The 16,285-nt window shown below is 39.2% G+C and overlaps 1 protein-coding gene across 1 annotated transcript in view; it reads right to left on the bottom strand.

The window, feature by feature from the left end:
* ANXA3 (annexin A3) overlaps window positions 1–16,285 on the bottom strand; it is a 50,633-nt gene that overhangs the window by 16,781 nt on the left and 17,567 nt on the right. The window contains exons 4-7 of the mRNA XM_023530855.1: window positions 12,358–12,452; window positions 9,666–9,779; window positions 7,470–7,560; window positions 2,518–2,655 (exon numbers count right to left, since the gene is read on the bottom strand). Of these exons, the coding sequence (XP_023386623.1) occupies window positions 2,518–2,655; window positions 7,470–7,560; window positions 9,666–9,779; window positions 12,358–12,452 (438 nt within the window). The remainder of the gene's footprint in view (window positions 1–2,517; window positions 2,656–7,469; window positions 7,561–9,665; window positions 9,780–12,357; window positions 12,453–16,285) is intronic.

Raw genomic sequence — 16,285 nt, 5'->3', positions numbered from 1 at the left:
GACATTCTGCAATGAGATAGCAAACGATCCAATTGAAAAATGGGCAAAAGATCTGAAAAGATATCACATATACAGATGGCAAGCAAGCACATGAAAATATTCTCAACGTGATATGTCATTAAGGAACTGAAACTTAAAACAATAAGATAGCACTACACACTTATTAGAATAGGTAAGATCCAAAACACTGACAACACCATATTGGCAAGGATTTGGAGCATCTGGAACTCTCATTCCTTGCTAGTGGGAATGCAAAATGGTACAGCCACTTTGGAAGACAGTCTGGCAGTTTCTTAACAAAACTACACATACTCTAACTATGTAATTACGCTCCTTGGTACTTATCCCAAGGAACTGAAAACATGTTTACACAAAAATTTTCATATTAATGTTTATAGAAGTTTTTATTCATAATTGCCAAAATTTGGAAGCAACTAAGATGCTCTTCAACAGGTGAAGCATATACATTAGAATACCCAGATAATGGAATAGTATTCAGCAATAAAAAGGAAATGAGCTGTCAAGCCATGAAAAGACACTTAGCATACTGCTAAGTAAAGAAGACGGTCTAAAAAGGCTACACACTGTATAATTCCAATTATATGACAGTCTAGAAAAAGCAACTATAGAGACTGTAAAAAGATCAATGGTTGCCAGGAGTTCAGCGGTAGGAAGAAAAGGAATGATTAATTGGAGCACAGAGGATTTTTAGGGCAGTAAAACTATTCTGTATGATACTGTAATGGTTGTCACGTGACAACAGACATTTGTGAAAACCCATAGAATGTATGATGCTAATGTAGAACACAGAACCCCAATGTACAGCCACGGGCTTTAGTTAATAATAATGTATCAGTATTCATTCATCAACTGTAACAAATTTACCACTTAATGCAAGATGTTAATAATAGGAGAAACAGTGAGGGGATGGGAGGAAAGGCATAAGGGAGGTCTCTGTACTTTCTACTCAATTTTTCTGTAAATCTACTCTAAAACTGCTCTAAAAAGTCTAGTAAAAAAAACCCTCAAGTTCCCCACCAACTCTACTGTTGAAGGCTTTGTGGCTACATGTGAGTGTGTGCTCACGCACAAACACTTGAGCACGTTACAGAAAGATGGGAGAAGGAGAGGGAAAAGAGGATTGCCTGAATGATTTTGAAAATTATAAGAATGAAACATTTGTATATAATATTTTTAAAATGCATGTTCCTATTTTCACACACTAGATTCTTGTATGCCAGTCTGATTTTTGCATGATTTCCTTTATTTGCTTCTTTTAAGTGCTGCTGATTCTCTACTGTTAGTTTGCCTTCTTGTTCTCTTATCATGCACTCTTGTCCAATGATATAAATGCTGATTATCATTGGTATTAATAATAATAATCTGCTACCACCATGTATTGATCACTTTCTATGTGCTAAGTACTTCATATCCTCTATTGTCCGTCTGTCTGTCTGTCTGTCTATCTATCTATCATCTATCTAATCTTTGAAGCACCCTATGAGGTTAGTACTATTATTACTTTAATTTTACAAATGTAAAAACAAAGGCTTTAAATGTTAAAGTAATTTGTCCAGACATATAAATCTAGTAGGCAACGGAAGAGCATAAGATTCCAGGTCTGTTTGATTTTAAAACCCTGCCCTGAAGCCCTACTCTCCACTGACTCCTGTGGGTGTGTGTGGGTATGTGCACACACAAATGGATGTGCACTTTTGAATATGAACCTCTGAGAAAATATGCTTCCAGCAATGCCTCATAAATTGGGTTTGTAGGTTCGATCTTTAAAAGGTTTTCACTATTTTAAAACAACTGAAGCCAAAGTTAAGATAAATTATTTTCTAGTGGCATAATGTCTCACTTTGACAAGCGCTGTTTTAGCCCTCAGGCTGAGACCGTGTTGGGATTTTCCCACACATTAAGGGCTGTATAAATCAGCTGAAAGAGGCCAGTGAAAGGGGACTTAAATTATATCTTATCCTTGACCTTGCCACCTTTAAAGTCATGAGCTTCCTATAAAGTGACAGCAAGGTGTGGCCTCATTTGGTCACATGGTGATAAATGGTTTAGCAACTCTTCCAAAGGTTCGAGAATGAAGTTGCAGCAAGCCAATTTTTTTTTTTAAATCCCAAGACTGATATACCCATCTCTGAAGATAATTCTTCTGTATCATGCTTCCTACTTAATTTAAATGCTAACAAAAGAAATATATTCTTTGCGATCCAGAAAAAAATAAATATGTTCTTCAAAATGGAGACACTTATAATGGAAATGAAAAGTTGTTTTATGTCAGATGAATTATCAGAACATTTCTAATGTATTGAGAAACTCGAGCAAAACACTTTTAACCCGTATATTAACCAAAAAAAGATTTTTTTGTTCCATCATTATGTTACACTTTATGAGGGTGATTAATTACACCGCTTGGTGCCAATGAAAACGTAAAATGAGCAAATCATTTCATAAGGAAAATTACAAGCTCATGGTCTCAGTTTGCTTATTTTTAAACTCTCTAATAATTATTATTGGTCATGCAGCTTATTGAGGAGTTAAAAAGTAAAACATAAAGCCTTACATCTGCCAAAGTCAACAGAGCTTTCCGGAAGTCACCAGATGTTTCAGAACTAATGTCATCTCCAAGACTCTTCTTATATGCTGAAACCAAAAAAGAATGAAATTAAGCCTTGACAAATGGAAAAATATTATTATAAAAAGTCGACACTGGCAAAGAATGAGGACCTGATAAAATAAATCTTGCTTTTTTTTTTTAAACATTGTGGTGCTCTTCTGAGACAAACATATTCTTCTTGTAACTGCTACTGTAGTATGTATTGTGGTAGATGCACAAGAACAGTCAGAATTTCCATTCTAGATCAAATCAAGGTCCATTTCATATGACAATGGCACTGAAGAACATACGTATCCTGGGAGTATTAGAGTGGACAAGCTGCTAGTATGGCTTCTAATTTCTATGATCTCCTTCTTTCATAGTACCAGAACCCTGATATTGATCAACACATAACGCACCCTGTATAAAGTCTACACTGTCAGCTTTCCTCTTAGCTAGGTATAGCTCTGTAACTAAGTTCTTGGCAATGAAATGTAGGCAGATAAACATGACGTTGCTGAGAAATCTCTTTAAGGGATGGCTCATGCTCATCTTAGTCTTTTCCTCCAAAGTACTGCCTGGTGTGTTGATTGATACCTGGAGCTCAGGCGGCTAATCTGGACTATGAAGATGAGGACAACATATTAGTGATGGTATAAAAGTAGGCAGGAAGGAGCCTGGATTGCTCAAAGTTTTGTAGCGCTATCCTGCCAGTCCTAGAATTACCTGTCTCCAGAATTCTTCTACATGTGAGAAAAATACATCTATATCTTATCTGAGCCACTGTTATTTTTTTGTTTTATTGAACCTAACCTTAATCTTAATGCATACAGATAGACTGTATTATTTGATACTTCTCAAAAATAAGAAAGCTGCCCTAAAACATATTATTTTTCCATAACAAATGACAACTGTATATTCATATATTTTAGTACTGACTAGTTATAGCCCCTTTTGCATAGCTTGTTATGTGCGGTGTCCACTAATTTTAAATCTCTGTTCTGCTTCATCCATGCCTTATAGTGATCTGCATGGACCCACGATCTACCTGGATGTGGCTGACACCAGGTTGCTGTTTGAACTCTGCCTGCATCTTTCTCAAGAGCTCTATAAATTAGTCGTATGAATGCTTGTCCTTTTAAATCATTAAAAGACAGTTATAGAAAGTGATATCAGATTAGCTAATAGCAAGAACTGTGTTGAGATAGAAACTCTTCTAGCATGAATTTAGTAAATCATGAAATCTTTTTATGAAATTTCTAACTCTTCAGAGCAATTTGAATAAGCAAAATCCACTATAAATATAAATTATCTAAGTAATATTAACACTAGGTAGGCATCATTTACCTAACAGTCATGATATTGTTGCATTGATCTATCACTCTAATTAGGAACAAAAATAATTTAAAAATATCAAGCCAAAGAATAAAGCTTTCATTTGTGAGAATTTGAAAAAATATTTTATAATTTTAGAATTATCGAGATGAGATCTTATAGAGATCTCATGTAGCCTCCCCACACTTCCTTTTATCACAGATATTTTGCAGGAAATAATATAAAGTAGAGTAAAAATATGAAAATAATTTCAATGCAACCCGACAACTATTCTATAAATTTGAGGTACAATGTGATATGGAAAACTAAATATGATGTTTTAATAGTGCAGGAGCCTGAAGCAGAACCTAGAGTTCTTAATCCCTGATTCAGTATTCTCTCACACACCATTAACTTTAGAATACTGGAGAGAGTTCAGAATTCAGCTCTCTATTTATTTAGACTCCATAGTGTCGTTGTACTGCACTAGTCACATAAAATGCCTGGTCTTTTTATGAGGGCCAAGTTGATAGCCTCCTTTGATGGATGTCTTACGCATGGTCACCATTTCACATTATACGACACCATCACTCTTTCCACAGCTGACTGCAAGAGGGTTGGCGTTTGACTCTAGGTGGCCAGCAGCCGAAGAGGTGACCTGGTGAGAATATGTTGCCCAGAATAATGCTCTCTATTAGAGAGTGCCTTCCTGAGTCCACTGGCTCTTCTCCCTCAGGGAGTGAGCTGTATGGAAAAAGAGACAAAGACAACAGAGTAACAAAGAAGTGAAAAGGCCCCCAGAAATAAGTCACAAAACAGAAGCCACGAGTAACAAAAGTCCAACGGCAAATATAAATCTTGAGTAGACAAATACCATGTAGTAAGGAAAGAGAAGTTACTTGGTGGTGTCAAGAACAGCAGAAGCAGAGGGGAGAGATGTGCTATAAGGAAAACGTCGGCACGAGGAGCAATGGATGCCTGAGGCTGAGGCACTGACAAGACAGCTGAGTCCCTGGAGTAGTGCTGTGTCCTGAATCTCTGTAAAGTATGGCGATCCATGATTGAGACTATTTCCTTTCTTTACTTCTTGTGTATCATTAATCCCTACTAACCAAGGTACCCTAGATAACATCTCATTCCTAATAGCCTTAGAAAGCTTAACACACACAGGTATCAGGGCATCTGGTAACTTTGAACTATTATCAGTTGTCATATTTATGAAACAACAGTTCTAAATGCTAGAACTTTCGCTTGACTTTTAAGACCCCAATCTCAATCTTCAGGATACTCATTCAATAAATATTTGAATTTGTCCTCCATTTGTTCTGGGCACCAGAGCTACAGCAGTGAATGAAACAGACAAAAATCCCACCTTCATAAGAGCTTACATCTTATGATTGTTTATACTTAAGTGCCGGACTCCAGGGAGTCATTCAGGGACAGGTCATCTCATGGCACAGTAACTTTTCTAAGAAACACCAGAAAACACCAGGAAGTAAAAAGGAGCTCCTGGCTCTGATGATTTTGTATATGCAAATCATGTTGAACTGAGAGAACCAAATATTTTAAACACCTGCAACATAGCCATTTTGCTTGGTATTAAGCAATGATCTCCTCTACTCCAAATTTACCCTTCTCTACCCTGTTTTGTGCAGCTGGGGTTGGGTCTCTGCATATTACATTTCTCTTTTGTATCCCCTGCTTACAGGTTCCACCAAAAGGTGGGGGTAGAGGGAGACCGGAAGGAAGGAGAGGAAGAAAGAACATGCTATTTCCTTGCTTTCAGGTCAGTGTCAACCCAGTGAAAGGCTTTCCCCCTGACAGAAGTAGTTGTCTCCAGGTTCTTAGAACAAGCCACTTTGCACCCCCATGGGGGTAGGCAGCTCCAGCCAGGTGGAGCCCTTTGCAGAGATCTGAACTTCAGTTCCTTAAGCCTCTCCTCTGAGCCCCTGATGCACTAACACCTGCAAGATAGTGCTTCTCTTCTGAGCTTCTAGTTTCTGAAAACCCTGACCTCTTTCCTTTGTTGTCCTAGTCCTAGGGGTTATACCTCTATGCTACACCTGTGTTCCCTTTTTGTTTTTTCAGTCCTCTAAAAGGTGTTTAAGAAATTCTCGATATTGAATTAGCTCTGTTAAAAAACTAGTGTTATTTCTATTTTTCTGACTAGACCCTGATTAGCACAACCATAATAAAACAGCCAGTTCCCTATCACTGATATATTTACCACCTAATGAGAATTTTTCAAAGTAACCTCTCTAACACCCATCTGGGGGCCACTATATCCCTTCTTTGGACCTCTCCCACTGTAAAAGGTCCCCGATATACAAACAGAGAAACATGGATCCCTCAAGGTACTTGGGGAGGGCTACAGGGGCTGTTTATAAACAGAATTGGGCTGGTAATTATCTCTGGTTCCTTGGAGATAACCTCTGAATCCTTGGAATTTCCAAAATAATAGGATAGTCTTTGTTATTTGTGGCAGGTCCCATGAACCACATCTCAGTTTTGACTAACAAGATGACTTATGATCTGAGTGATTAGGAGCTGGTCACACCAGAAAGACCAACTATGTGATAGAGAGATCAAGTTTTGAGCCACATGATATCATCTTGACCTCCAGGGGGAGGAGGAGAACTGGAGATGAGTTCAGTCATGTGGCCAGTGATTCAATTAAGTGGTCTACGTAGTGAAACCCCAATAAAAACTCTAGATACCAAAGATCAAGTGAGCTTCCCCTGGTTGGTAACTATACATTGATGTGCTGGGAGGGTCACACCTCCTGAAGACATGGAAGCTTTGCATTTGGGACCCTCTTAGGCTTCTCCCTATGCATTTCTTCATTTGACTGGCCCTGGTTTATATTCCTTATAGTTAATCTGTAATTGTGAGTAGAGCACTTTCCTGAGTTCTGTGAGTCATTCTAGTCAGCTACTGGACCCAAGGGAGTAGTGAGAACCCCTGAATTTGTAGCCATTTGGTTATAAGTGCCTGTGGCCTGGGAACACCTGAGCTTGTGGCTGGCTGGTGTCTAAAGTGAGGGTAGCCTTCTGGGGCCTGTGCTCTAACTTGTGAAGTCATGCTAACCAAGGGTAGTTAGTGTCAGAATCGCAATGCAGGTGCTTTCTAATTTTTATACAGCTGACAGAATATTAAGACTTTAACTAATTATACTGAATCTACATGTTCAACATTTAATTTCCCACACCAAAAATCACAAGGCCAATCTAAGTGGTTTTTAACATGTTAATATACAAGGATTTGAGTCTCTTACATTGGTGAAAATAGTTGATTCAATTAAGTAGTGATTGCTGAGAGCAAAGTGCAAAGTGCTAATGCCACTGTCATGTAGCAGTTTCTAGTTTGATCATATTTAAATTTTCTATGAAAATCCACAGACCTTAGCCCATTTTAGAACGTGTCCTCCTTTTTATGTCTTGTCCTCTCAAAATGCCTTGTGAAGAAGAGATTGGTGGGTTACTGGGAAAAGCAACATTGGCTCATACATGTGTGAACAGTGGGAAAGGTAAGGAGAAAATAAGATCACCTGTGTAGTAGGCTTGAGAGATCTCTTTCATCTGCCTGCTTGTCCTGGTGGTTAAGATTTCAATCAATGCATCTTCATTTGTTCCAGTGCCCTAAAAAGGAAAAGGAAGCTTATTTTAAGAAGACTTAAAAACTTAGTTTCATGCATTTCAGTCTTAATAGCTTGTTTTATACAGATGAAAAGACCAGTGTTGAATAAATCAACATACGGTCCTATAACGCTCTAAAGTGGTTTTCTAATTTTTCTTATTTTATAATTAAAATAACACGAATCACGTGGAATTAACTGACATTGAAATTTTCAAAAAAAAATATACTCTAGTATAAAAATCAACTGAATAATTCTAATAAGAAATAGTATAAAGGGAAAAGCCTATGTCGTTTAAGATCAGAAGTGAGCATTCAACATGCCATTATATTAGGGCTCTGCAATTCTTTTGAATGAGTTCACCCCTACACCAATATTCTGGGTCGGTTAGCATATGTCATCCTTTTCATACAGGGAGATTTTTAAAGCTTCAATAATGTACGTCACAGGCCCACTCAGTTTGAAGACTAGGTACTCCAGAGCTTTGGTCTATACTGAGGTCGCCGAATCACACTGTGACTGTAAGAGCAGCCATTTACAGTAGGACTTGTTCGAATAAGGCCAGTGCAGCATATGAACAGAGGCTGAATTTTGTCCTCTGTGGTAGAGATTCCTAGTTGTGCCTAATATCGCTCCTTTAAAAATTACGAATTAGTTTATTTTTAAATACACAATTTTTTGAGCAGTTTTAAGTTCTCGGCAAAATTGAATGGATCTGATATCTCTTTTATCTTCCTTGCTTAGTAAAAGAAGCCCTAAATTTTAACTTAGCACATAGCTACCCAAATAAATGCCATATTTCTCAGCTTTCCTTAGAGCCAGATTTATCCACATAACTAAATTCTGATCGATGGACTTTACGTGAAGTATCATGTACAATTTTTGAGAGTCCTTAAAAATCAAGGGTGAACCTTTGTCTCTTACTCTTTTTAGCTGACTGGGATAAAGACATAATTGCAGGATCTTAAGCTGGATCTTTGTTGAATTGAGCTGGTCAGGGGACTGAGGGAGGATAGGGCATTATGGTCAGTTTTATGTGTCAACCTGGCCAGGCTACAGTCCTCAGTTATTTAATCAAACACTCATCTATGTGTTGCTGTGAAGGTGTTTTGTAGATATAACTAAAGTCCATTATCAATTGACTTCAAGTAAAGGAGATGATCATAGATATTCTAGGTGGGCCCAATTTAGTCAGTTGAAAGCCTTAAGAGCTCAGGCTTCTCTGAAGAAGAAATTCCACCTGTGGGCATCATCTTCCAGATGATGCCAAGAGTTCCAGCCTGCCCTTCAGATTTTGAATTTGCCTAGCCGGCTCCAAAATCGTGTAATCAACTCCTTGCAATAAATCTCTTAATATAAATCTCCTGCCTACTGGTTCTGCTTCTCTGAGGAACCCTGACTGATACAGATACAATTTTTAAAAATCACAGAGATAGACAGGAGTCAGACTGTGTTGGATGATGAAGGTCACGGTAAGAAGTTTGGATTTTAAGTATTCAAAGCCATTGGCAATTTATGCACGTGAATAGTATAATTTGATCCTAAAAGTAACTTTATAAAAATAATTTTGGCTATTCTATGTGAATAAATTTGAGGTGGGCAAATATGGAGGCAAAGGGACCAGTTAGGAGGCAATCGATATTGTCCAGTCAAGAGATGATGGTGGTTGAACTACAATGTTAGCAATGGATTTTGAGAGATGTGCACACATTTTTGATAAATTTTGGAATAAAGCTAATGGACCTGCAGATAGATTTGGGAGCTCTGAAGAATAAGGGAAAGCAAAGTATCAAAGATAAGGTTTTTGGGATAAGCAATGGGTTTGATGATGCTGCCGTTTATTCTCAGTGACAACAAAATAGAGAATATGACTCCTCAGGTCAGAAACAAACAAACAAAATTAGGATATTACAATATCCTTTCAGCCCCAGGAACACGTGGGCTCAAGGTTCCACAACTGCTACCCATTTCAGGACTGTTCAACCACCTGGAGAGCACAGAAATGACATCCAAATCTATCACATTCACACCCATGTCTCAAGTTTACAGCAAAAGTTCACTGGTAGAAAGTCAAATCCTGGGCAGAAATGGCTTGTGTAGAGCTCATACCTTCATGGATTTCTTCAGCTGCTTCGCATCAAACACTGCTGGAGGAGTCACGAGGGCCACCATGAGATGCTCAAAGTGGCCAGAAAGGTCGCCCTTCAAGTCATTTTTCAGTTCCTAAAATAACAAACCCCAAAAAAGTTAAGTATGACATACTCTTCCTTTCTCTAAAGTTACCAAGTGAAAGATGAACATATGTAACAATCCTGACAAAAACATTCCCATCCACAGGGAATAAACATAAATGGTGAAAATATTTCTATGGATATCAACCTGCATTTTATGATCGCTTTAAAAATGTTTTGTTTTACAGAATTTTTCTGAAGGAAAGCCAATGGAGGGGGTTCCGTGAGTGCCACAGATAGGAACTGAGTATTCAGATGCACTTTCTAGGCCCTTGATACTCTAAACGCTTCGGTCGGGGTAAGGAAAGAGGAAGAGATGGGGGAGCCTTGTAATTCACACCCAACTTCATTGGTAGGTGTCCTCTTCCTGCCTTGCTTCTCAGTGACTGCCAAAGAGCTTCAAAGAGAAGAAGGGAGGGAAGACAGTGGCTGGTCATTTGCCTCCGGTAAGAGAGTAGAACTTGGAGGCATCAAAAGTAGTTTTCTGGCAACAACAGCAGGGGAAACCCTAAATGTGGTGATGGGTCACATATTACCTATTGATAGTGTCCTGTAGTGCTGTTTCCACACATTACATAAGTCTGGTCCATCTCCCCTGCTTGAAGGCAGGTAACATGGTTTCTATTTCCAATATTCAAAGGAGTGTTAGTGAATAATTACCTTTCCTGATCTTGATTATTTTCAGCTCTGAAACAGGCTGGCAGCCTCCCAGACTGCTATGACAATGTGGACATAGACCAGGGTCTACCATTCCACTAGGGGGCCCTGCGTGGGAAAGGTTATGCTTCTACATGCAAATTGCATGCAAATGGATGGAAGCAAGTGTCACTAGCTCTGCTTTAATTGCTGCAGGGTGTTTCCTCTCTAAAGGTTAAATTCCACTACCATCTGTTCTCAGCCCAAGACTTTCCAACTGAAACTTATTTCACATGCTCTCATTCTGTTTCACTGTGAGAAATGGTTGTTACCCTTCACCTTCATCCTTCCCCGCTATTTTGGAAATCCTGAAAGGCCAATGGATCATTCATGTTCCCTATAGGCGAGTGCGTTGCCTTGCCTAGAAATCTGGCAATTCGTTTAATTCGACAAATGTTTACCTGGCTCCCACTAGGCATTTAAATGTGGGTTAGACACAAACCTTACCCTTAGTACATTATGCTGTAATAGGAAAAATAGAAATATTCAAAGATAAAATTTCAATATAATATGTTAAGTGTCTTATAAAGTGTGAAGGTTAAGTATTTAAGAATAGTGTTTCAGTGGAGTCTGGGAGCTTGGAGAACACTTTCAAGAGGAGATGCCTGAACTGCCTTTGGATGTCCACTAGACACTCTCAATTCTCACCTGGACCCAAATAGCCTGACTAGTCTCTGTTATCACTCTTTCTCCTCCACAGTTCATTAGCTGCAACAGCTAAAATAATCTTATAAAAATATAAGTTAGATCATATTATTCCCTTGCTTACAAACCTCCAGCGGTTCTCTATTGTTCTTAGAATAAAATCTAAATTTTGGACCAAGATCCCAAGGCCTCTCTCCAAACGCTATTTCTTCCCTTTTCTCCCCTTTACTTTTCATACTCTTGCCATATTGGAATTCTTTCTGTTTCTTAAATATTCCCAATATGTTTTGCCTCAGGGCTTTTACATTTGTCCGAAATGCTCTTCCCCCAGATCAATCAGAGCGAATCCTTAGTATTCTTCAATCTCAGTTGAAAGTAAGGTAATAAGCCCTCACTGACCTTTCACCACCTAATCTAAAGGAGCCATTCACCAGTCATTCCTTGTTAATCATCCCATTTAAATTCTTTCATAGCAATTACCAATATCTGAATTCATTTTAGTTATTATTTTTCTAATAGAATGTTAGCTCCATGAAAGAAAAGAGGATCTGCTTATTATACCAGTCAATCTCCCATGTTTAGGGTATCTTCTGACACACAGTAATACCTGACACAGAGTAGTTAATTATTGAACAAATTAACTGTGTGATAAAGACACTCAAAATGTTCTTGTATAGTTCTTATATCGTTTCTGGTACTTAGTAAGTTTTTATTTGCTGAATGAATTAAATCTGTAATTGCATAAACATGTTAAAGTTGGAAAAGAAATTAAAGATCATTGAGATAGGAATTCTCAGATAATCGGTCAGATAATTCCTTGTTATGGGGGCTTTCTTGTGCATTGTAGGCTGTTTAGCAGCATCCTTGACCTCCATGCACTCAGATGTCAGAAACGTTCCTCTCCCTTCCAACAGCTGTCATAATCAAAATGTCTGGAGACATTGTCAAATATTTTCTGGAGAGCGAAATCATTTCTGGTTTAGAGTCAACAATCTAAGGCAACCTTACTTGTTTAACAGATGAAGAAATTGAGGCCCAGAAAGATCAAATGGCCATTCAGCCAGTTAAGGGCAAAATGAAGACTCATATTCCAGGCTGTTGACTATATACCGGGTACATTCTGTTACACTAGGCCTCGAATAAAAGATCGGTGGGCATAATCCTGTGGGAACGTCCCTGGTTTATTAGTGATTAGCTCTTTACTGCCTGTAATGTTAATCAAAATGTACCTTGTCATACGCTGCTTGATATTCCTTAACAATCAGCTGCCGCTGTGCGTTTGACCTCTCAGTTAGAATGCTGATGAGTGTTTTCTCGTCAGTTCCTAAGTGAAACAAAAATAATTTTACTCACCATAGACCCAAAGTTGCTTAATATCTGTCATGAACAAAATAAAAATGATTAATGGTCTGAAATGAATGCAGACAGCAGAGTTTAAATTTTTAATTTCAAGATTCTTACTGGGTTGAAATCTTTCTTTGCTTGGCTTTTGGAAAAGAAAATTAACTTTATTTGGATAGTTGAGGGAGGGATAAAACAATCCTTGCCCACATATTCCTATGACAGAGGGAGCAGCTAAAGAAATATACTGCTTTTGAACTAGATTTTTTCACCCGTATGAGGTTCAGGTCCTGTCTTATCACCTTTATTCTCCTTCTCATCTCCATACTTGATATCAAAATCTCCTTTTCTCTAGAAAAAAGAAACTGACATTTATTGAGAACCTACTATGTACTAGGCACTGTTTATTCATTGTCATATTTAATATTTACAGGGGCTCTAGATAGTAGGTATGAATAAGCTGTCTTAAAAGATAAAGACACTAACATTTAGAAAACTTACCTCATTTGACAAAGTCATGCAGCTTTTAAGTGGTAAAACAGGAATTTGAACCCAAATCTCTGACATATATATCTCTCTCTAGTCCCTACTTCTCTCAGGCATTCCAGACCCATAGATACTTAACCACCAGAGTGAAGATTAACATTAGGCTAGGGCTAATGCTGGCCTGCCTGAGAATGACCTCAAGATCAGTAGTTTCCTGGCAATTATAGCATTAAGATAATGTGGGAGTTGTGTCAGCCTCCTTAGCAGAGAGGACTAACCTGGGCTGAGGAGCTATGAGTTGGCTTGCTCACCTCAGGCATGCATGACTAGAATGGCATAAAAGATCAATTGGAATCCAAGGGTCAACTTCTCTGTATTTAGGTGACCCACACACATCTTGGCTACACATGCCCTTAACAATCAACAGTACACACTCTACATCACTGATGGGGCAAAAGAAACAGTGTACTTGGTTAGCTACTAAGTCTTCCAGTGGAAGATGCTGCCCCACTGTGTCTCTGGTCTTGTATTATGTACAGTTAAGAAAACAGAATTAGATTAAAGCCTAGTTTTTTCCTGTGAGTCTGAGTATTAACTTGGACTTGTAATGGCATGACTTTGTTGGTGCGTGACTAGACACCTCCAACTGCACAAGTATCTCAAACTCAGCATGATCCAGGTTGAGCTCATTCTACTTCCTCTCTAACTTGTCTTTCATTCTGTTCCCTTATCAATGATACATTATGAATGTAGTCATCTAACCAAAAATCCTGGTAGTCATCCTACATTCCTTTATTTTCCTCGCTCCCTACACAGTAGCAATCATCTGCATCTCATGAATTTGTCCTCTTCTCTGCCACTTTGCACTCATCATATTTTACCCAGAAACTTCAATAGCCTCACAATTTGACCTCATTTTAATTCATACCATATATTACTACCTAAGAAAATCTTTTAAAAATGCATCTGATAATATCGATCCCTTGGTTGAAATTATAATGGCTCTCTGAAACCTTCAGGATGAAGTTTACACCCCTTCGCTTATACACTAGGTCATCAGGATCTAGGTCAAGATGCTTTACAGAGACTGCTTTAGCATATGACTATAAAGGAATATCATGGCCAATAACAGTGGGTAATGATTTAATGTCATGAGAGGCTGAGATGAGTCATGGATCTGTTTCCTATGAGAGAATCTTGACTTTCTCCATGGAGCAACAATCTGGATCATGGGTGCAGTAGAAATCTGAACCCAAACCTCTGACTCCAAAATATGTATATTTCTCTCTGGTCCATACCTCTCTCAAGCATTCTGACCCATATACTTGCAATAAAATTTACCATAACAAATGTTAAAAAAGAACCACAGGTTGGAAAAAGATATTTTCATGGCCTATAATTAAAAAAATATTGGGGTAGTTTCGGTCAAGATGGCAGAGTAGGTAAACACCGTGCTTGTCTCCTCTCAGAACCACATCAAAATTACAACTAAATTATAGAACAACCATCATTGGGAGTCACCCAAAGTATAGCTGAATGGAAGTCCTACAACTGGGGATATACACAAGAGGCAGCCTCGAGACTTGTAGGAATGATGGAGACATGGAACTAGCCAGTCTCACACCCATGTGTGGTGGTTAAAAAGCAGGAGAGATATCTCAGTTGTAGAGGTTCCTCCAGAGGAGCAAAGGGTCCCAGCCCCACAATGAGCTCCCCAATCCCACAATGAGCTCCCCGGCCCAGGGTTCCAGTGCCAGGAAGAGAAGTCCCCACAACTTCTGGCTTTGAAAACCAGCAGAGATTGTGGCTAAGAGATGGAGGATGTCTTGAGTCACAGATGTTCTTCTTAAAGGGTCTGCAAGCACATGTACTCACTGATGGACTCACTCGCTCTGAGCAACAATGCTGAAGCAGAAGCTTGAAAGGGACATACAAGAAGGAACTGAATAGTCTGGCTTCGGGGCAGAGGCTGGAGGGGCAGCTTTCTTCAAGACAGAAGTGCTAGCAGAATCCACTGTTTCTTTGTTGAGTCCTGCCCTCTCCAAGCAGGCAGATGCAGGCAGCCACCAATGCTGAGTCTCCATCAACCTGGCTAACACTGGTTGTCCTGGCCTGGTGATTTCCTGAGACCATGCCGCACCCAACTTACAGGCTCATCCAAGTCGCTTCCAGTGGCTATTCCATACAAATGGCCTGTCTTGGATCATGCTTCAGATTTTGAAAGATAAAAATCCTTCAAAAGTTTGCAAAACCCAAATAAGCAGCATCTGGCCTCGGCATGACCTGTATCTCTTGCTGAGCAGCCTCAACCCAGGCACTAGCAGCTACCAATCTTGGTTTATGAATTGGCCTCTCAAGACACCTCCAAGCCTAGCATGAGTGGCGGCCATCTGCAGATTGCTTCGTGACTCTTTCCAGGTGGCCCAAGCAGAGCACAGGCTGGAGCCCCTCCCAGGTGGCCCCAGGGCGGCACGCCTGATGGCCAGCTTCAACCAGAGCTGGAGCACCACCCAGACTGTATCCAAGGACAACACACTCAAACGGCAGACTTAGCAGGCACCAGAGCCCTATGAAATCAAATCCTGCTCCATTTGGTCAGCCCCTCACCAGCCAGTCCTCAAAACCAATCAGCTCAAGGGTCAATCCCTTCCATTGATGTGCAAATAGCAACCAAAGCTCAACTACAACAGGAGAGTACACACAACCCATATAGGGAACACACCTGGAGCATTTAGCCCAGGTAACCAGGGAGGACTGCACCACTGGGCCCCACAGGACACCTACTACATAAGGCCACTTTACTAAGACTGGGAGACATATCATACCTAATACATAGAAACAAACACAGGGAGGCGACCAAAATAAGGAGACAAAGAAACATACCCCAAATAAAAGAACAGAAAAAAGTTCCAGAAAAAAACCAAACAAACAAAATGGAGATAAGCAATCTACTAGAGTTCAAAACACTGGTTATAGGGATGCTCAATAAACTTAGGGGAAGAGTAATTAAAATCGGCGAGAACCTTAATGAAGAGATAGAAAACATTTTAAAAAATCAGAAGTAAATAATAAAATAACTGAACCAAAGACTACATTAGAGGGAATCAACATAGATTAGATAAAGCAGAGGATTAAATCAGTGATTTAGAAAACAAGATAGGAGAAAATACCCAATCAGAACAGCAACAAGAAAAAAAATCCAAAAAAAATGAGGACAATTTAAGGAGCCTCTGGGACAGCATGAAGTGCACCAACTTTTACATCATACCAGAAGGATAAAACAGAGAGCAAAAAATTGAAAACCTATTTGAAGAAATAATGATGGAAAAC

This window comes from Pteropus vampyrus, unplaced genomic scaffold, assembly GCF_000151845.1.
Source record: "Pteropus vampyrus isolate Shadow unplaced genomic scaffold, Pvam_2.0 Scaffold56, whole genome shotgun sequence".
NCBI classification, from domain to species: domain Eukaryota; kingdom Metazoa; phylum Chordata; class Mammalia; order Chiroptera; family Pteropodidae; genus Pteropus; species Pteropus vampyrus.
This window is presented reverse-complemented; position numbering and strand designations above follow the sequence as displayed.